The 16,484-nt window shown below is 49.0% G+C and overlaps 1 protein-coding gene across 1 annotated transcript in view; it reads right to left on the reverse strand.

Annotated features, from left to right (window-relative positions):
* The window catches only part of LOC138851622 (uncharacterized), a 36,157-nt gene extending 29,892 nt beyond the window's left edge, over positions 1-6,265 (reverse strand). Inside the window, exon 1 of the mRNA XM_070080924.1 lies at positions 5,935-6,265. Coding sequence (XP_069937025.1) covers positions 5,935-6,265 — 331 coding nt within the window. The remainder of the gene's footprint in view (positions 1-5,934) is intronic.
* Between the last annotated feature and the right edge of the window lie 10,219 nt (positions 6,266-16,484).

The raw sequence follows: 16,484 nt of genomic DNA on the forward strand, positions 1-16,484 counted from the left end.
GGAGAGGGATCGGGACACCCCCAGGCGATCCAGATTCCACGGCAAACTACGCCACCGCCAAGAACCTCAACGGAATGGGATGGACCCCGGTACTCTTCCCCCTACCTATGAACTAGTGTGCCTGTGGGAAAAATCCCAAAGGCCAAAAAAGGAAGGGCAAAAGGGAGGGGTGGGGAGGAGGAGGAGGAGGAAAGGAAAAGGGGGGATTGGGGGGTAATTAGGTTATGTCTGAGGAAGGAGACCGACAGGTCTAAGAAGGGCAGATGCAGTTTAATATAGACAAATGCATAGTTCTAAATGTTGGACAGGAAAATAACCATGCCACATGTAAACTAAATAATGTAGATCTTAATACTGATTGCAAAAAGGATTTAGGAGTTCTGGTTAACAATAATCTAAAACCAAGACAACAGTGCATTAATGTTCACAATAAAGCTAACAGAATCCTTGGCTTCATATCTAGAAGTATAAATAATAGAAGTCCTCAGGTTGTTCAATTCTGTATATCCTTGGTTAGGCCTTATTTAGACTATGCTGCTTAGTTCTGGTCACCATATTACAGAATGGATATAAATGCTCCGGAAAACGTACAGATGAGGATGACAAAGCTGATCCTATATATCAGAAATCTTCCCTGTGAGGATGGACTGAATCTGTACCCTCTCAAAAGGTGTACAATTAGGGGGGATATGATCGAGGTGTATATAAGGAAAGCAGGAATAAATAAGGGGGATGTAAATAGCGTACTGAAAATTTCCCGCCAACACAGAACTCGCAGCAATGGTTTCAAGTTGGAAAAATTCAGATTCAGGAAGGATATAGGAAAGCACTGGTTTGGTAATAGAGTTGTGGATGAGTGGAACAAACTCCCGAGTACAGTTAAGACTAAAACGTTGTGTAGTTTTAAAAATAGGTTAGGTAAATACATGACTGGGTGTGGGTGGGTGTGAGTTAGACCTGACTAGCTTGTGCTACTAGGTCTGATGCCTTGCTCCTTTAAGTGAAAGTGACCTGACTAGGTGGGTCATTGGGCTAATCTGGGGGGGAGGGGAAAGACATGGACCTGCTTTGCATGGGTCAGTAGGCATGTTGCAGTTTTTCTTCTTTCTTATGTTCCTTGATATCATCCAAGGATAATTACTTTCTAATTTTCCCATTCCTTTGATAACCACTTTCTAACTTTCTCTGTCTTTTCATAAACTCCATTTATTATGAGTTAATTGGTGGTTCTTGGTAGCGGGGAGTAATGGTAAGGCTTCAGAGGCTTCTTACTTTATTTGCAAGATAGTAGGTACACTGGCCGTGCATTTGTGCCAATAGCCCGGGAGGGCCATGCCCAGTGAGGGAGAGACTGAGTAGACCTGTTGACTGAGTGAAGTGAGCTGCCAGAGTGCAGTTATAATGTATAGAAACAAGTCTGGGGATGCTTAAACTAACCTCTGCTGTAACTCCAACTGCCGAGAGAATGACACTCGTCAAGCCGCAGTTAGACCCTGACGGCAGGCACTGTATCAGCCTTGTGTCATAGCTTCAGTGAGTAGCCTGCACAAAGATGATGTCACTTTGACTGCTAGTCCGCTCACTGCAGTACAGTGTATGATGTTACGACTCCCAGATGTTTCGCCGAGTCGTCTCTGCCACAGTCCATGCTTGCCAGCAGTGAGAGCCCCCAGCGACAGTACCAGTTGAGAAATGTCCTGAGTCGCTTGCCAGAAGTCCTGCCAGTGGCCGATTACCGACGATGCCTCATTCGAGAGCACCAGCAAGTTGTGGCCCAGGTTGAGTGAAACCTGCAGCAACTCCTACACTGGCTGCATCACCGTTCGTGAGGAGACCGTACTCTGTTACGTCACAGCTCAGCTGCAGCGATGTCTCCTATGTTGCAGTATCCGTCCAGACGCAGGAAGGCGTGCAGTGATCCCCATCTACGCTCACTGCCTATGACCACGAAGTTTAGTACACCCCACCTGTTTTTTTCTTCACTTCCCATAGGAAGTTTTTTTTTCTCATGTCCATGTATGTATATATTTGTTTTTACTTTGTGTTCTGTGCCTTGTTCCGGCGAGAGAGAGACAGTTCTTTTTTACAGCCAGTCATGGTCAGGGGCGATCATGGGGGTGCATGGCCTAGCGAATGTAGATAGCCTGTACCGTCTGCATAGACAGCCTATGCTGTCTGCCAGCTGAGTTCATATTTTGCATCCTGCTCGTGACGCCACCTATAGGCCTATGCCACTTCAGTATGCCCAGACCTGCCTCTCACTCTCTCAGCGGCCTTCACTCAGTCAACAAGGCCTACTCCTCTCTCCCTTGCTGGCCATGGCCCGGGAGGGCCATGGCCACACAAACACATGGCCTGTGTACCCACTGTCTCACAAATAAAGAAGCCTCCAAAGCATTATCATTACTCCCCGCTACCATGAACCACCAATTACCTATAATATCAAGTTACAAGTAATAACTTTCTCCTTCCTTTCATAAACTCCCGTTACAAGTACTTTCTAACTTTCTGCATCCTTTCATAACCCCCAAGAACTACTTTCTGACTTTCTCCTTCCCTTGGTACCCTCCATGAACACCACTGTTCACGACAGAGCTGAACACCACTGTTCACGACAGAGCTGAACACCACTGTTCACGACAGAGCTGAACACCACTGTTCACGACAGAGCTGAACACCACTGTTCACGACAGAGCTGAACACCACTGTTCACGACAGAGCTGAACACCACTGTTCACGACAGAGCTGAACACCACTGTTCACGACAGAGCTGAACACCACTGTTCACGACAGAGCTGAACACCACTGTTCACGACAGAGCTGAACACCACTGTTCACGACAGAGCTGAACACCACTGTTCACGACAGAGCTGAACACCACTGTTCACGACAGAGCTGAACACCACTGTTCACGACAGAGCTGAACACCACTGTTCACGACAGAGCTGAACACCACTGTTCACGACAGAGCTGAACACCACTGTTCACGACAGAGCTGAACACCACTGTTCACGACAGAGCTGAACACCACTGTTCACGACAGAGCTGAACACCACTGTTCACGACAGAGCTGAACACCACTGTTCACGACAGAGCTGAACACCACTGTTCACGACAGAGCTGAACACCACTGTTCACGACAGAGCTGAACACCACTGTTCACGACAGAGCTGAACACCACTGTTCACGACAGAGCTGAACACCACTGTTCACGACAGAGCTGAACACCACTGTTCACGACAGAGCTGAACACCACTGTTCACGACAGAGCTGAACACCACTGTTCACGACAGAGCTGAACACCACTGTTCACGACAGAGTTGAACACCACTGTTCACGACAGAGTTGAACACCACTGTTCACAACAGAGTTGAACACCACTGTTCACAACAGAGTTGAACACTACTCTTGACAACATAGCATATAGTTAAGATAAGTAGTATATCAGAATATATACCAGATAGGGAATGTATCGGAGTATTTACTGAAGATAGGGACTATAACCTAGTATATAATTGTTACGGTTCGAATCTTAATCTTTAGCCTGGTTAGTTCACTCTGTTACAAAACACTTCATAGAATGAAAAGAGACTTTTAAACTCAGAAATGTAAGGCACAAATAGTAGTTACTCAGTCTTTTCTTGTTTCTTTTTATTTAGAAGCTTAAATAGTTCTTAGATATTCATAAATATCTATTAAATATCACTTCGTCAGAAACTTTCATTCACATAAGAAAACACTTAAATAGAATGAACATCATAGACCCCTTCCAGAGACTGTCATTATGGTCACTACACTTGTTAATGATCAGAGGAATAGGACAGCTTCCTCATTAATGACACATTCTTGAACGTGAGTATATACATTGAGAAGAAACACTTTCACTGAGTAACACACTGACATAAGGTAAATATCACTTAAAGTTCTAAATATGACACAGGTCGTAACATCGTAATACTGAAGGTAACCGTATATAACTGTCCGCAGACTTCACTTTAGAATGTACCTCCAGCCGGTTCAGGAGTTTCTACAACACAATTATCTATCCAAGCGAGTATAAGGCGGAGTACTAGAGGTATTGCTTAGCCAATGCTCACTGAGTCGGCAGAGAGAGCAAACTGAATTAACACAGTTAACCCCTTCATGACGTCTATTCGTCAAAGGGGTGAGGGTAGACCAGACTAAACTACCCTCCCAGGACATACCTTGTTGAAGCTCTTAGCCAGCTGTTACCTACCTACTTAACACATTACTAAAAATACATAAATATATATTTACACATCATACCCTGGTAAAATCGTAATAATACATATAAACTAGTGGAATCTTTAATTTAGCTAATATTAAAGAAACCCCTAGTATATATATATATATATTTTTTTATTTTTTTTTAGATCGACGCCATGCCTAACCTTTCTAGGGTAGGGTAGGTGCCTGAGCCCGAGCCTTTAGCTCATAAGACTGTCATTCCCATTTGCCCCCTTGGGGCGGGGATGGCAGACCAGAGAGGCCTAGCTTGTGGCTAGGCCTGGGGACAGTTGGTCCCAAAGATGAGGAGGTACTTGTGCCTCCTCCCATGGGAGACTTAGGTCTCAGACACTCCCTAAAGAGGGAGCCAAGGCCGGGCCACCACTTGGAAAAGGCCCGGGCCGGGAGAATACCGGCTAATCTTTAATAATAATAAATTATTTTTTTATTTCATCGACACCATGCCTAACCCTTGTAAGGGACACCTCCGTGATCAAAACTGGACTGGAGATTCATAAGGATTATCGACTGGACGAAGATTAGAAAACAGTGTGTGTTGTGTTCGCAAATCTGTGTTAGTTTACGCACAGATTAGCGTCGTTCCTGGTGATCCTTGGACTGTGTTCAGTGCTTCAGAGCAGTGAGCCACGAGAGGGTGGCTACGGGCCCCGACTGGGGCTCTGAGCCTCACAGCTCTGCACCCAGTGTGGGCGGTTGTGAGGTCACAGGCAGCAGCTCTGCTGCTGGCTCTGTCCCCACACCTACAGTCACCATGACAGATCCATGAGAGTGACCTAAACGTTCATTGGAATGCGTGGACGAGCTGGAGGACGACTTGGGGCAGGTGGGAGCCCCCAACAAGAAGGCCAAGGATGCAGTGGAGACTACTGTATCTACAAATCTGCCACTAGGTCCGTCGGCAGCCCCTACCCAAGGAGACTTGCACCCCCAGATGGCCATAGGGGTCGTGGAAGGAAGCCAGGAGGATGTAGCTCCTCAAGTGGCAAGGATGGAGCCATCCCAGGTCCCTACACCAGTTGCGCCGGCCTCCACAGTGGACGGGGACTGGCTGACTCCACGTGGAAGGAGGAATTCCCGCTCAGGTCGGGCACAAGCAACCAGGGCCTTCAACAAATTTAAGGTTCCCAACTACAGGTTTGTAAGGTATCTGGAAGATCTACACCACCTCAAGTTCCACTGCGAGTTCACTCCCAGGAACAAGGTTCTGGTCATTTCTCGGACGAAGACTCTTACAAGGAGTTGAAGGGGCTGGTTGTGACCCATCCCAGCATGGTGGAACTGGTTGCTTCGGAGGTGTACAAGGGGATGCTCTAACACGTCCCTGTGCCACTCCCACTGGACCCCATTTTGGAAGTGCCCAATATTGTCAAGGCAAAGCGACTCACTGCAACAGTGAACAAGGTGCCCACCAACCAGGTGCTGATCCACCACAAAGGTCCACTTCCCACGCACCTGGACCTTGGGGTCTGGGGAAGATTCAAGACCCGACCATACCTGTCAGGCCCAGTACAATGCTTCAACTGTCAGGGGTTCAATCATATTGCAGCCACCTGCCAGCTGAAGAAGTGTGGTGTGTGCAGCAAGGCACACGACTTGAAGGACTGCATTGCAATTCTCAAACAGCCAACTGGCGAAACCCTTCGGCCAGAGCCCAAGTGTGCCAACTGCTCAAAGAGGCACCATGCCTGGAACCGGAGCTGTCCTGTGACGATGCAGCACTGGTAGCAGGTTCGTCATCGGAACGAGCCGACAGCCCCGACGCCACCCAGCCTTGGAACCGCCCAGCAACAGTCAGTATGGGCTCCAACCATGGTTCCCCGGATACCGCAGGTGGGCAATACCAGCGAGTTCCCAGCACTGGGCTTCCAGCGGTGGCATCAGGGGGCAGGCACTGGTTTGCAGCAGCGCGGTCAACTGCGGGGTCAGGTGGCAAGGTGGCCACAGGCCAGGCACACTGCCCAGCAGGTCCCAGCTGGGCACCAACATTCCTTGCCATACCGCCAGCAGGCCTCTTCCCAAGGGCAGGCCCCTAATGTGAGTGGCCAGAGTCAGGCAGAGGTTCCCTGCCGGGAGACCCGGAAGCCCATGGCCACTCAGGCCGGGCCCAGGGTGCACCCAGCTAATGCTGCTGCAGTGTCGACAGCCACCCAGACATACCCAGTGTCCCAGCCCTGACCCGACGGGTCGTCCAGCTCAATGCCTGCAGAGGTAATGGTCGAATCATTTCCAGATCGACTGAAGAAAACCATCGGGGTCATCTCAGCGCTCCTCTGTCGCCTGCTGCCGTCGGCAGAGGACAGGGGCGCCTGCAGACAGCTCCTGTCATGGATGCTGGGCGTGGTCCTACTGGACAGGAAAGACTCAATGGAACTTCAAGCCATCATCCAGGAGTCCTTCCAGTCTGTGATGGAGGAGGCCCCGGAGTCGCCAACAACGGACAACGAGTCTCAGGCAGAGATGGAATCAGAGGGCCACCTCTGCGGCCCTTGAAGATCCTCCAGTGGAACATTTGTGGGCTGTAGTGGAAAATTCATTTAGTGATTGAAGCTGCAGTTCAGGATGAGGTTGATGTCTTCCTGTTCCAGGAGACACTTACCAATTCATCACATCAAATGCATCCACGTATTCCGGGATTCTCGGCCTATCTTCAGCGCTTGGAAGGGACTGACAGGGACACGGAGATCTATGTCAGGACCACTATCCCTCATTCAATCTCCAAGGACTCCATCAACTGTGGGGAGGGCGTGGAGGTTCAGGCTGTCACCTTACACCTGCCAGATGGACCTCTCATGGTTTACAACATTTACAGAAGCTCTCGGTACACCCTTGACATTTCAGAGGTGGCAGCACTCGCCCCACGGGAGGGTCTTGTTGTGGCTGGGGATGTCAATGCCCACCACCCAATACTTTCTTCTGTCTCTCCTACCAACGCAGCTGGGAGGCACCTTGCGGCTGTGCTGGAGGAGGTCCCTGAGATCGCCCTCCTCAATAATGGTGAGCCAACCCATCACTATGGTGGCCGCTTGGACGTCACACTCATCTCTAGGCAGTTGCTCTCGAGTGCGAGATGGGAGGTCCACCCCCGTCTCACCAGTGATCACTTTGCAGTGGTCACCACGCTGATGGTCCAGCGGTGCCCGCTCCCCACACCTACCCCCAGATGGAATCTAAAAAAGGCCGACTGGCAGTGCTTCCAGGAGGTCATTGAGCGCTGGTGGGCAGAGTCTCCTCTTCCGGAAGACCCAGATGAGGCGGCTCAAAGCTTGCAGGTGGCCTTCACATGTGCAGCGGAGGCAGCCATACCTAAGATTACAGGTGGAGGGTCATATAAACGTGACTCGTGGTTTTACAATGAGGACATCAGGGAGCAGAACCACCGCATCAATGTCGTACGCAAGATGCACAGGCGTAATCCCACGGTTGAGTCCATGCGTCTGCTCAGGGAAGTGGTGCGGCATGCACGCCATGTCTCACACAGGGTCCGGCAGGCTAAATGGTTCGAGTGGTGTGCCTCCTTCAGCTACTCCTCCACCTTATCTGAGATTTGGACCAAGTTACGATTGGCCACTGGGCAGTGTCGCAGTGTGGCTCGGTTGCACCCAGACCCCGCAACGGAGGCAGAACGTCTGGTGGACCTTTTCACCTCCAGAGCGGCCATGGCTCAACTGCCTCAGGATCTCCAGGACCTCCAAGCCACCCTCCTTCCTAGAAGGATGATGGTGATCCAAGCGGCATGCCAGGCTAAGGACGTCACGGATGAAGACTTCACCGACCAGGAGCTCCAGGCAGCCTTCACATCTCATCGGGACACTGCACCGGGGCATGATGGTATCACCTATGGCATGATCACTCGGTCTGGCCATTCTGGACATTCAGCTGTCCTGGGGGTCGTCAACCGGACTTGGCGAGCTGGCAAACTCCCTGTCGTATGGAAGGAGGCTGACATCATACCGATTCCTAAGCCTGGGGATCCTGGCAGTGTGAGACCCATCTCCCTCACCAGTTGCATCTCGAAGGTGTCTGAAAGGATGGTGTTGGAGCGCCTGAGGTGGAAGCTTGGCCCTCCTCATAAACACCTCTATGGCTTCACCAGAGGAGTGGGCACTTTCGAAAGCCTTACCACTCTACTGGCCGGCATTGGGTCGGACGCCCAAGCCCACATTGTTGTCTTTCTTGACCTCGAGAAAGCTTTTGAGCTAGCCAGTGCACCTGCCATCCTCTCACTCTTGGCCCGCAGGGGGGTTAAAGGCAGGCTGCTTTCATGGCTTCGTTCCTATCTCCAGGACAGGCGGGCCCGGGTACGCTTCCAGGGGCATGCCTCTTCTCTCAAGACCCTGGACAACGGCACTCCACAGGGCGGGGTGCTTAGTCCCACCCTGTTCAATGTACTGATGCACCAGCTGGTGTGCCTGCCTTTCTCCAGAGGCACCTTCCTCCTCAGCTATGCCGATGACCTGGCACTTGTCGTACCTAGGAAGCGCCGGCTTTTGCAGCGTGCCCAGGAGGACCTCGATCTGCTGGCTTCCACTTGCCGTCACTTGGGGCTCAAGATATCTGCGGCAAAATCCAAAGCCATGATCCTTCGCACCAGGGTACCCAGTCAGAGGCTGCGGGTCCTGGGCATCGACCTGGAGTGGGTTCACAGTTATAGGTACCTTGGCATCTACATTGACAGGCACCTCACCTTCCAGAAACATGTGCACCACATTAAAGAGAGGGCTCTGCAGAGGGTCAGGGCATTGAGTGCCATGGCCAACCCTAGGGTTGGGGCCAGCCTCGAGGTCATGAGGTTGTTCTACATCCAGGCAATACGCTCCCTCGTTGACTATGGGGCACTTGCTCTGGTTCACGCCAGACCCACAAACATCAAATCCCTCTGTGTCATCCAGAACACAGCTGTACGGGCCATGCTGGGGGCTCCTAGGTGGGCCAATGCAGTGGCTCTGAACCTTGAGGTGCAGCTACAGCCTCTTGAAGACAGGATCCAACTGGTAGCTGCCAAGAGGATCGCAAAGTATCTCCGACTCCCAGGGGCTGACAAACTGATGAGAGATTTACGGGTCCGCCAGGGACAGGTCATTCCACTGCATCCCGGCCGCCGATGGATGTGGTCGGTAGCAGATGCCACACGGAAGCTCCTGCCCATGACATTGCTCCAGGCGGGAGGCTGCGACAGACTGGCAGCGAACTACACGGTGCCACCCCCTTGGGCACCAGAGCTGTTTGCGGTGCACTGGACAACCCTACCAGACAGCAAGAGGCATTGCACCCAGGACATTCTGCAACGACTTGCCTCGGCTAGCATTGTGGGTGCGGAAGGCCCAGGGTGTGTGCCATATTACACCGATGGCTCCAGAGACCCAGTGGCAGGCCGCACAGCTGCTGGGATATTCCACAGCAATCTGACAGCAGGTTGGCGCCTCCCAGACCATTGCACCATCCTCCAGGCTGAACTCTTTGCCATCCAACAAGCTCTGCAGCATGCTCTTGCAGACCATCAGCATCCCCCCATCATCCACGTTGATTCCAAGGCAGCGATCCAAGCGCTTATGCACAGAGAGCCAAAGGACAACATACACTTAATCACATCCATCCGGGGTGACCTGCAGACTCTCATGGCCCAGGGTCGCAGGGCTACCATCAACTGGATCCCGAGCCATGTGGGTATCCCTGGCAATGATGCTGCAGATGAGGCTGCTAGGACTGCAACCCTCGAGGCACAGCCACGTGCTGCAATCTCCATCAGCCTCAGCCAGATTGTACTGTGGGCTGCCGGTGCAGCCAGGCGCCCACTTCCTGACCCTGGGGATTCACGGAGCCTCCGCTGGTATATCAGGGCAACCCACAGGGTGCCCCCTCCAAGTATTCGAACACAGTCCAGAGAACTGAGGGTGCATATCCACCGCCTACGCTTAGGGTATCCCACCACTGCGCGGATTGTTGAACGGGCACGAGAGGAGCTCTGTGCCCATTGTGACCGAATGGTTCCGAAGCCCTTGGTGCACTACCTGTTAGACTGCCCGGCTACGATGCCCCTTCGCCGTAGACACTTCCCAATGACCCCAGTGGGGCAGGCCCGAGAGGATGAGGCAGCACATCTTGTGTACTTAGCTGACAGGGACTTGGAAACCTTACTTCCAGTCATTGCACGTCTTCCGCCCCCCACTGAAGTTGCTGCGAGGGCCTGCTTTGGGCCTTCATTGCACTGTACACCAGCCGCCGTTAGTGCACACTAACATTTGGTACATCATCTGGCCATAGAGCCGGTGAGGTACCCCCCCCCCTTCCCGCTGAAGAACTGCCGCGCATGTGCAAGAAAAGATAAACGACACTTCCCTACCCGGGGAGCCAATGCCGGGTCACCAAACTGGAAGAGACCCGGGCCGGGATACCATACCGGGGAATCAAATAGAATAGAATAGAATAGGGCTCTGGTCAAACAGTAAATCACTCGACTCACAGCTCCCAACACTACTGTAAGTACATGCCTGCCTTGTATTCTAGTGGATTTATTGGTTGAAAGCTTCACTTTGGACCAATAATAAACTTAGTCTTTTCAGCCTTGCTCTAAGTTGACTGTTGTAATAATCACCACGTCTTTTAGGTATTGTACTTATCATGGAGAGTGATTATTTAAGCAGTGGGTAACCTGTCTATCTTTTCAGCTTGGATGACAGAGAGGGTCACCTGTCAATCAACGAGAAAAACTGAAGGAGATGGACTAACGTCCTGGAGACGTCCCATATTGGATTTACTTGCCTGTGCACTTGTATGAAGAATCAGGACATAACCCCTCATCATTACAGCAGTCAAGAACCTGATCTCCTGTCATCGGGAAAGATTAATTACGGCCACTAGAACGAGCCAGTGGGTTGTCACCAACAACTGCGACCCCCCCCCACATCATCAGCAACGGCTTCTATTGCAACAATACGCAGTGTCACCAACACCAGATACCCAAGTTTTTGGCGTTGAATTCAGATATCATTTATATTTTTAATTTTTCATTTTCTTTCATGTAGGATCAGTATTTCATATTTAAGTGTTTTATATTTCATATTTCCAAAATAATAAAGTGTTTATATTTGTCAGTTTTAGTTCTTTTTCTATTCATTAATTTTCCTGAGGAGGAGCCAGCCTTAGTAATACTGACTGAAGTTGTTACAGGGCTGAGTAAGCCTTCACAGTGCACCAGAGAGTGAATTCTGTGGGCATTGAGCTCATTAGTTGGGCTTTAACGCCTACATCAGTCGAGGTGTTATTGCCCAAAATTGTAAGAGGGACATACGGCATCAGAGACGAGGATTTATATGGAGTGGCACTAAATGGTGTTTATAGAATATTCGTGAAAGTGCTAACAGTTCAAGTGTATGAGGCGTTGGTGGATCGTTACCAAGATGTCAGCATTAACGTAACACCAGCAGTGAGGGTCAGGTTGGCAGATGTATCAAGACATTATTCGTGGGTCAAGCTCCGCAACGTGCCTTTTGAGGCTGATGAAGCAGACATCAGAAGTGTTTTCGAAAGATATGGGACTGTACATCTAGCCCAACCTGGAAAATGGGTAAAAGGAGCTTATGCAGGATTTCCTGAGGCTACTTTCAATCTCAAGATGATGGTGTGACATCCTATACCCTCGTATGTATATCTCGAGGAGTTTAAAACCCAGGTAATGGTGGCGTATGTTGGGCAGAGGCGTACGTGCCGACTGTGTGGCGAATATGACCATATGGCGGCAGATTGTGGCAAGCAGAATATGGCTCCTGGGCCAGCAAGAGGCGGAGCACCTGCGCATGAGAAAACGATGCCTGAGGAAGAACGGAGGCAAGGAGGAGGGTGTGGTTGCATGAGGAGTGAAGAGGTGGTGGGTCCTCCTGTGGAATCGGAAGGGGACGTGGTGAGCCATGAATCGCCCAGCCCATTGACAGTACAGTTGTCGAGTGAGGAGGTGCAAGTGGGCACAGAAGTGAAAGCTATCGAGGAGGAGTTGGCGACGGTGATACAGGCTATGCTATAGTCTATGGAGATGGAGAGTCGCAGCGAGCAGGAACCTGGGATTGGGGCGGATGGAGGTGTGTGCGGGATGAGGGAGGACCAGGTGGCACCTGTGATGGACAGTGCGAGTTCCATGGAAGGACACGGAGGCGAATTAAGGGTGACAGAGGTGCAAGTCCATTGTGAGGACTCCCAGGACACAGATATGGAGACTGAGGGAGCAACGAGGAAAAGGGCGGGCGCATCAGATTCGGACGATGTTCTGACGCCGGCGCAAGGGCCAGGGAAAAAGTCATGGGGTTATGGTACCCAGAGTGACTCTAAGAGAGGGCCACAACAGAAGGGGGGGGGATGGTTGGGAAGGAGGGTGGAGTACTTGGCAAAGGCAATGCCGAGGGGAATGGTCAGATAAATATTAATGGTCTGTGTGATGGTGTAAAACGTGAGTGCTTCCAGATGTTTTCGAATAGATGCAAGGTTGACGTGGCTTTTGTGCAGGAACACAATTTTAGACTTGGTCGTGAATAAGTGGTGCCTGGGTACCAGGCTTATGTGTTGTCGTCTGAGCATTTAAAAGGAGGAGTGGGTGTGTTGATCAGGGAGGCGAGCCCATTTGTATTGCACAGGAAAGGATGGTGGATGCGAGAAAGTGGCATTTGTGTGTGTGTATGCCCCAGCAGAAAGTGACGTGAAAGTAAAGACGGATTTTGTGCGGAACTTGTGTACTTCCTACACACGTTACCGTCTGTGGCGATTGTGGGGTGGGGGATTGGAATTGTGTAGTTAAGAGGGCAGATGTGGAACCCAGAGGAGTGGGATATTTTTCCTCAGTTTTGGGGGGCCTGTTTAGAGATCTTCAGTTATGTGATGCTTTTGGGAGAGGTCTGTCGGAGGTGGAACATACTTTTATAAGGCGGGGATATGTGGTTCATTTGGACAGGATATATTTATCTCAGAGGGTTTTGGTAGAGTCTTTTAAAACTATTGAGATGGTGTCTTCTGATCATAGGGTGGTAATAGTGGAGGTGAGGTGGGAAGATTTGGCTCGTAGGCAGGGAAGCTATTGAAAACTGAATACGATGGTTTTGGGGGATGGCGAGGGAGTGGAAGGTCATGTTAGCTTTGGGAATACCTGTGCAGGAAGCACTCAAAGAGATGATGGTAGGATAGTGGCTACTGTAAGAATACGTCAATTTTATGTGAGGGAGGGCAAGAGCATTAATCAATTATGTATGGTTTGTCATATTTAGGAATGTAGATTACGGATTGTTATGCGGGGTGGGCGGTGGCGGGGTGTACCCCACGGAGGAAAAACAAATGTTGAAGGATAGGATGTGCTGATTTGCGGCAAAGAGTGTTTTGCAGCGGTACAAGCATGCTGGCTGGACAAAGCATTTCAAAGTGACAAGCCATCGGCTTGTAAAGGCGAGGACAGAAGGTATGACAACAAAACAACTAAAATACCAGGATTGCAAGTCATTTTCTCGTGGGGTTTATCGAGAGGGTCAGGTATTACAGGAAACAACGGGGATGAGTGCCTGTGCAGGAGAGATATTTGAGGAGAAGGGGAGTAGTAGTCGTGGATGGCGAGGTTCCTTGGGCAGGTGAAGGTATGTGCCATGCAAACTGGGAGAGGATCGAGGCAATTGTGGGGTCATTGAGGATTAGAAATATAGAGAGTCCCTTGGTGGACATGAGGAAGGAAAGGTGCCTATAGATGGTTTACCAAGGAATTTTATGCACAACACTGGGTCTGCTAAGGTTTTGTATGTTAATGAATTTCCATGAAAGACGGAGGTAAGATGAGAATCGCAGGCAAAGAAGTGGTGGTGTTAGTAACCATAGTGTAGTGCTATATACCCTTTGGGATTACTGAGCCATTTCTGCTGCTTTTTGTGCTAATTATAAGCTTGTTCATGAAAATTCTTGGGAATAGGCTCTAAATGTGTTGTTGGGAGGGTGGTGTTTGAGTCTCAGTTTGGGTTGTTGCAGGCCAATGGAAGGAGGGCCACGGGACTGTAAAGGGTTCTTGGAGTGACATGGAAGGAGGCAGAGGGGTGTTGTTGGCATTGATTGGCAAGTGACTTATGACAGGGTGGGAAAGAGGGCTTGCAGATATTTCAGACAGGGGTTTCATGGGCAGTCAGTGGTGGGTGGATACGTTGTACTCAGGAGCAAAGGTAAGGGTGCAAATCAATGGGTGTGTGGGAGGGAGTCAACATGGAGTGGGGTCTTCGGCAGGGTTGTCCAGTATCACAGCTTTTGTTTGCATGCATTCAGGATCTTTTTTATAGGATGGTCGAGGATTGTCTAAGGAATGGGGTTGGTAGATGGTGTGCAGAAGCCTTAGCCTGGCTTGGCGGGCTATGTTGACAATACAACTATTCTGCTGTGTGAGGAGATACTGTTAGGAGTTTTAGAGGAAGTTGTACACATGTTTGGGAGAGCTACTGGGATGAAGGTAAATCTGGAGAAGTCAATGATAATGGGGCTGGGAGAGTGGGCAGGGAGATTAGAATGGAGATATGATGTCGTGCAGCGTCAGGCTGGTAGTCTAAAAATCTGTGGTGTCATATATGAGGCTGACCTGAGTGCTGCAAGGGTCAATAATTCGAATAAGAATGTGGAACAGTTGCAGCGATGTTTGGGAATGCTGCGACCTCACCATTTAACCCTTAGACAACGAGCAATTGTCATCAATGTACTACTATATAGTAAAGTCTGATTGTTTACAGTGTTACGTTAACAGAAACGGCTATCTATATTCTTAGAACGGTGTTCAAAATTCTCTGTGGGTTCAGGCAAACTGGCTGTGAAGAGAGGCAGTGACATTGCCGGTATAAGGGAGGGTTGGGTTTGTTGGACTTGAGAAAGAACGTGAAATGTATTTTCATTAAGAGGGAAGTGATGCGTGCAGGTTTAAGGAGGAAGGCACCACTAACTATTGGTAACATCATTAAGTTTTTGATGAGGTCAGAGGACCCTAAATTAGGATGCTTAATGGTAGTGTTTCTAGAACGGAGAATGTAAATATTTTTTTTTGGGAGAAGTGTTAGCTGTGTGTCTGCACTCACACATCATTGTAAAAGGAGGGGTTTGTAGGATAGGTTGTGGGTTGTGTATCTGGTTGTAATATGGCCATTATCTATAGTGTTTATTTTCTGTACTGGGATTGTGTAATAGAGGTTATTGTTAATATCCAGTGTAGTTTTTACTTTTGTTATACTCCTATATATCCTTGAATTTGTTCAATGTTTTAAATAAAAATATAAAAAAAAATAGAAAAATATATATAACAATGGTACTAGTTATATAATAAATTAACATTGTCACTACTTAATCTTACTGGTCAATGGTACTAAATCAACCTAAGACAGCCTACACTCAGCTTCCACGTGCACACAATGCCACGCAAGCAAAGGTTTTTATAAAATAACATAATGGTACAAACACAGTATTGCTTACACTCCTCCCCTCCCACAAGTGAAAACTGTCCAGTTTCACTTGGCTATACACACTATCAAAAAAACCGTTCACTTAATCATGTATGATGAACTTATGAAAAACATCTGTAACAATACATAAGCAAGAACTAACCCAGGCAATATCTTACATTATATATACAATACCTAAACATACCACTACTTGAAAATAGGTATAAATGCCTCATTATTGTCACAATGTTACAATGTTTATTTTAAATTATGCACAAAATACATATATAGGTAGACACGTGTGGTTACAGGTAACAAAATCTCTACTGGCATGACTCCAGTCCAATCATAATGGCGCTGTTCCTCCCAAACCACACCATCCACACCCTTCCTCTAAATACCCTATGATACAATCAAAGATGTGTATATACTAACATGCTTACATACATCCTTACAATACATTAAGGAATAACCTTAAGTAAATATATAATCATTGGTGTTCACAATAACACCAAGACACATTACACTGAATATCAAAAATTAAGCAAAGTGTGTTAGATAAGGATATAACACAATGTCACCTCAACCAGGTGACAATAACTGCCAGTGATAATACTTCTTACACTTCAGTGCAGCAGCATTCCAACACACTCGCAATCACCACAATGACATCTTAGCAACTGTCGCGAGGGGACCAGCTATTCCCTGACAATCTCTTTCAGTAGCACACACCATCTCTGACCCTGTTTCTCTCCTTCGAATTACAGCCCATCAAACCCTGTAAAG

Source organism: Cherax quadricarinatus, unplaced genomic scaffold (genome assembly GCF_038502225.1).
Source record: "Cherax quadricarinatus isolate ZL_2023a unplaced genomic scaffold, ASM3850222v1 Contig1263, whole genome shotgun sequence".
Classification (NCBI taxonomy): domain Eukaryota; kingdom Metazoa; phylum Arthropoda; class Malacostraca; order Decapoda; family Parastacidae; genus Cherax; species Cherax quadricarinatus.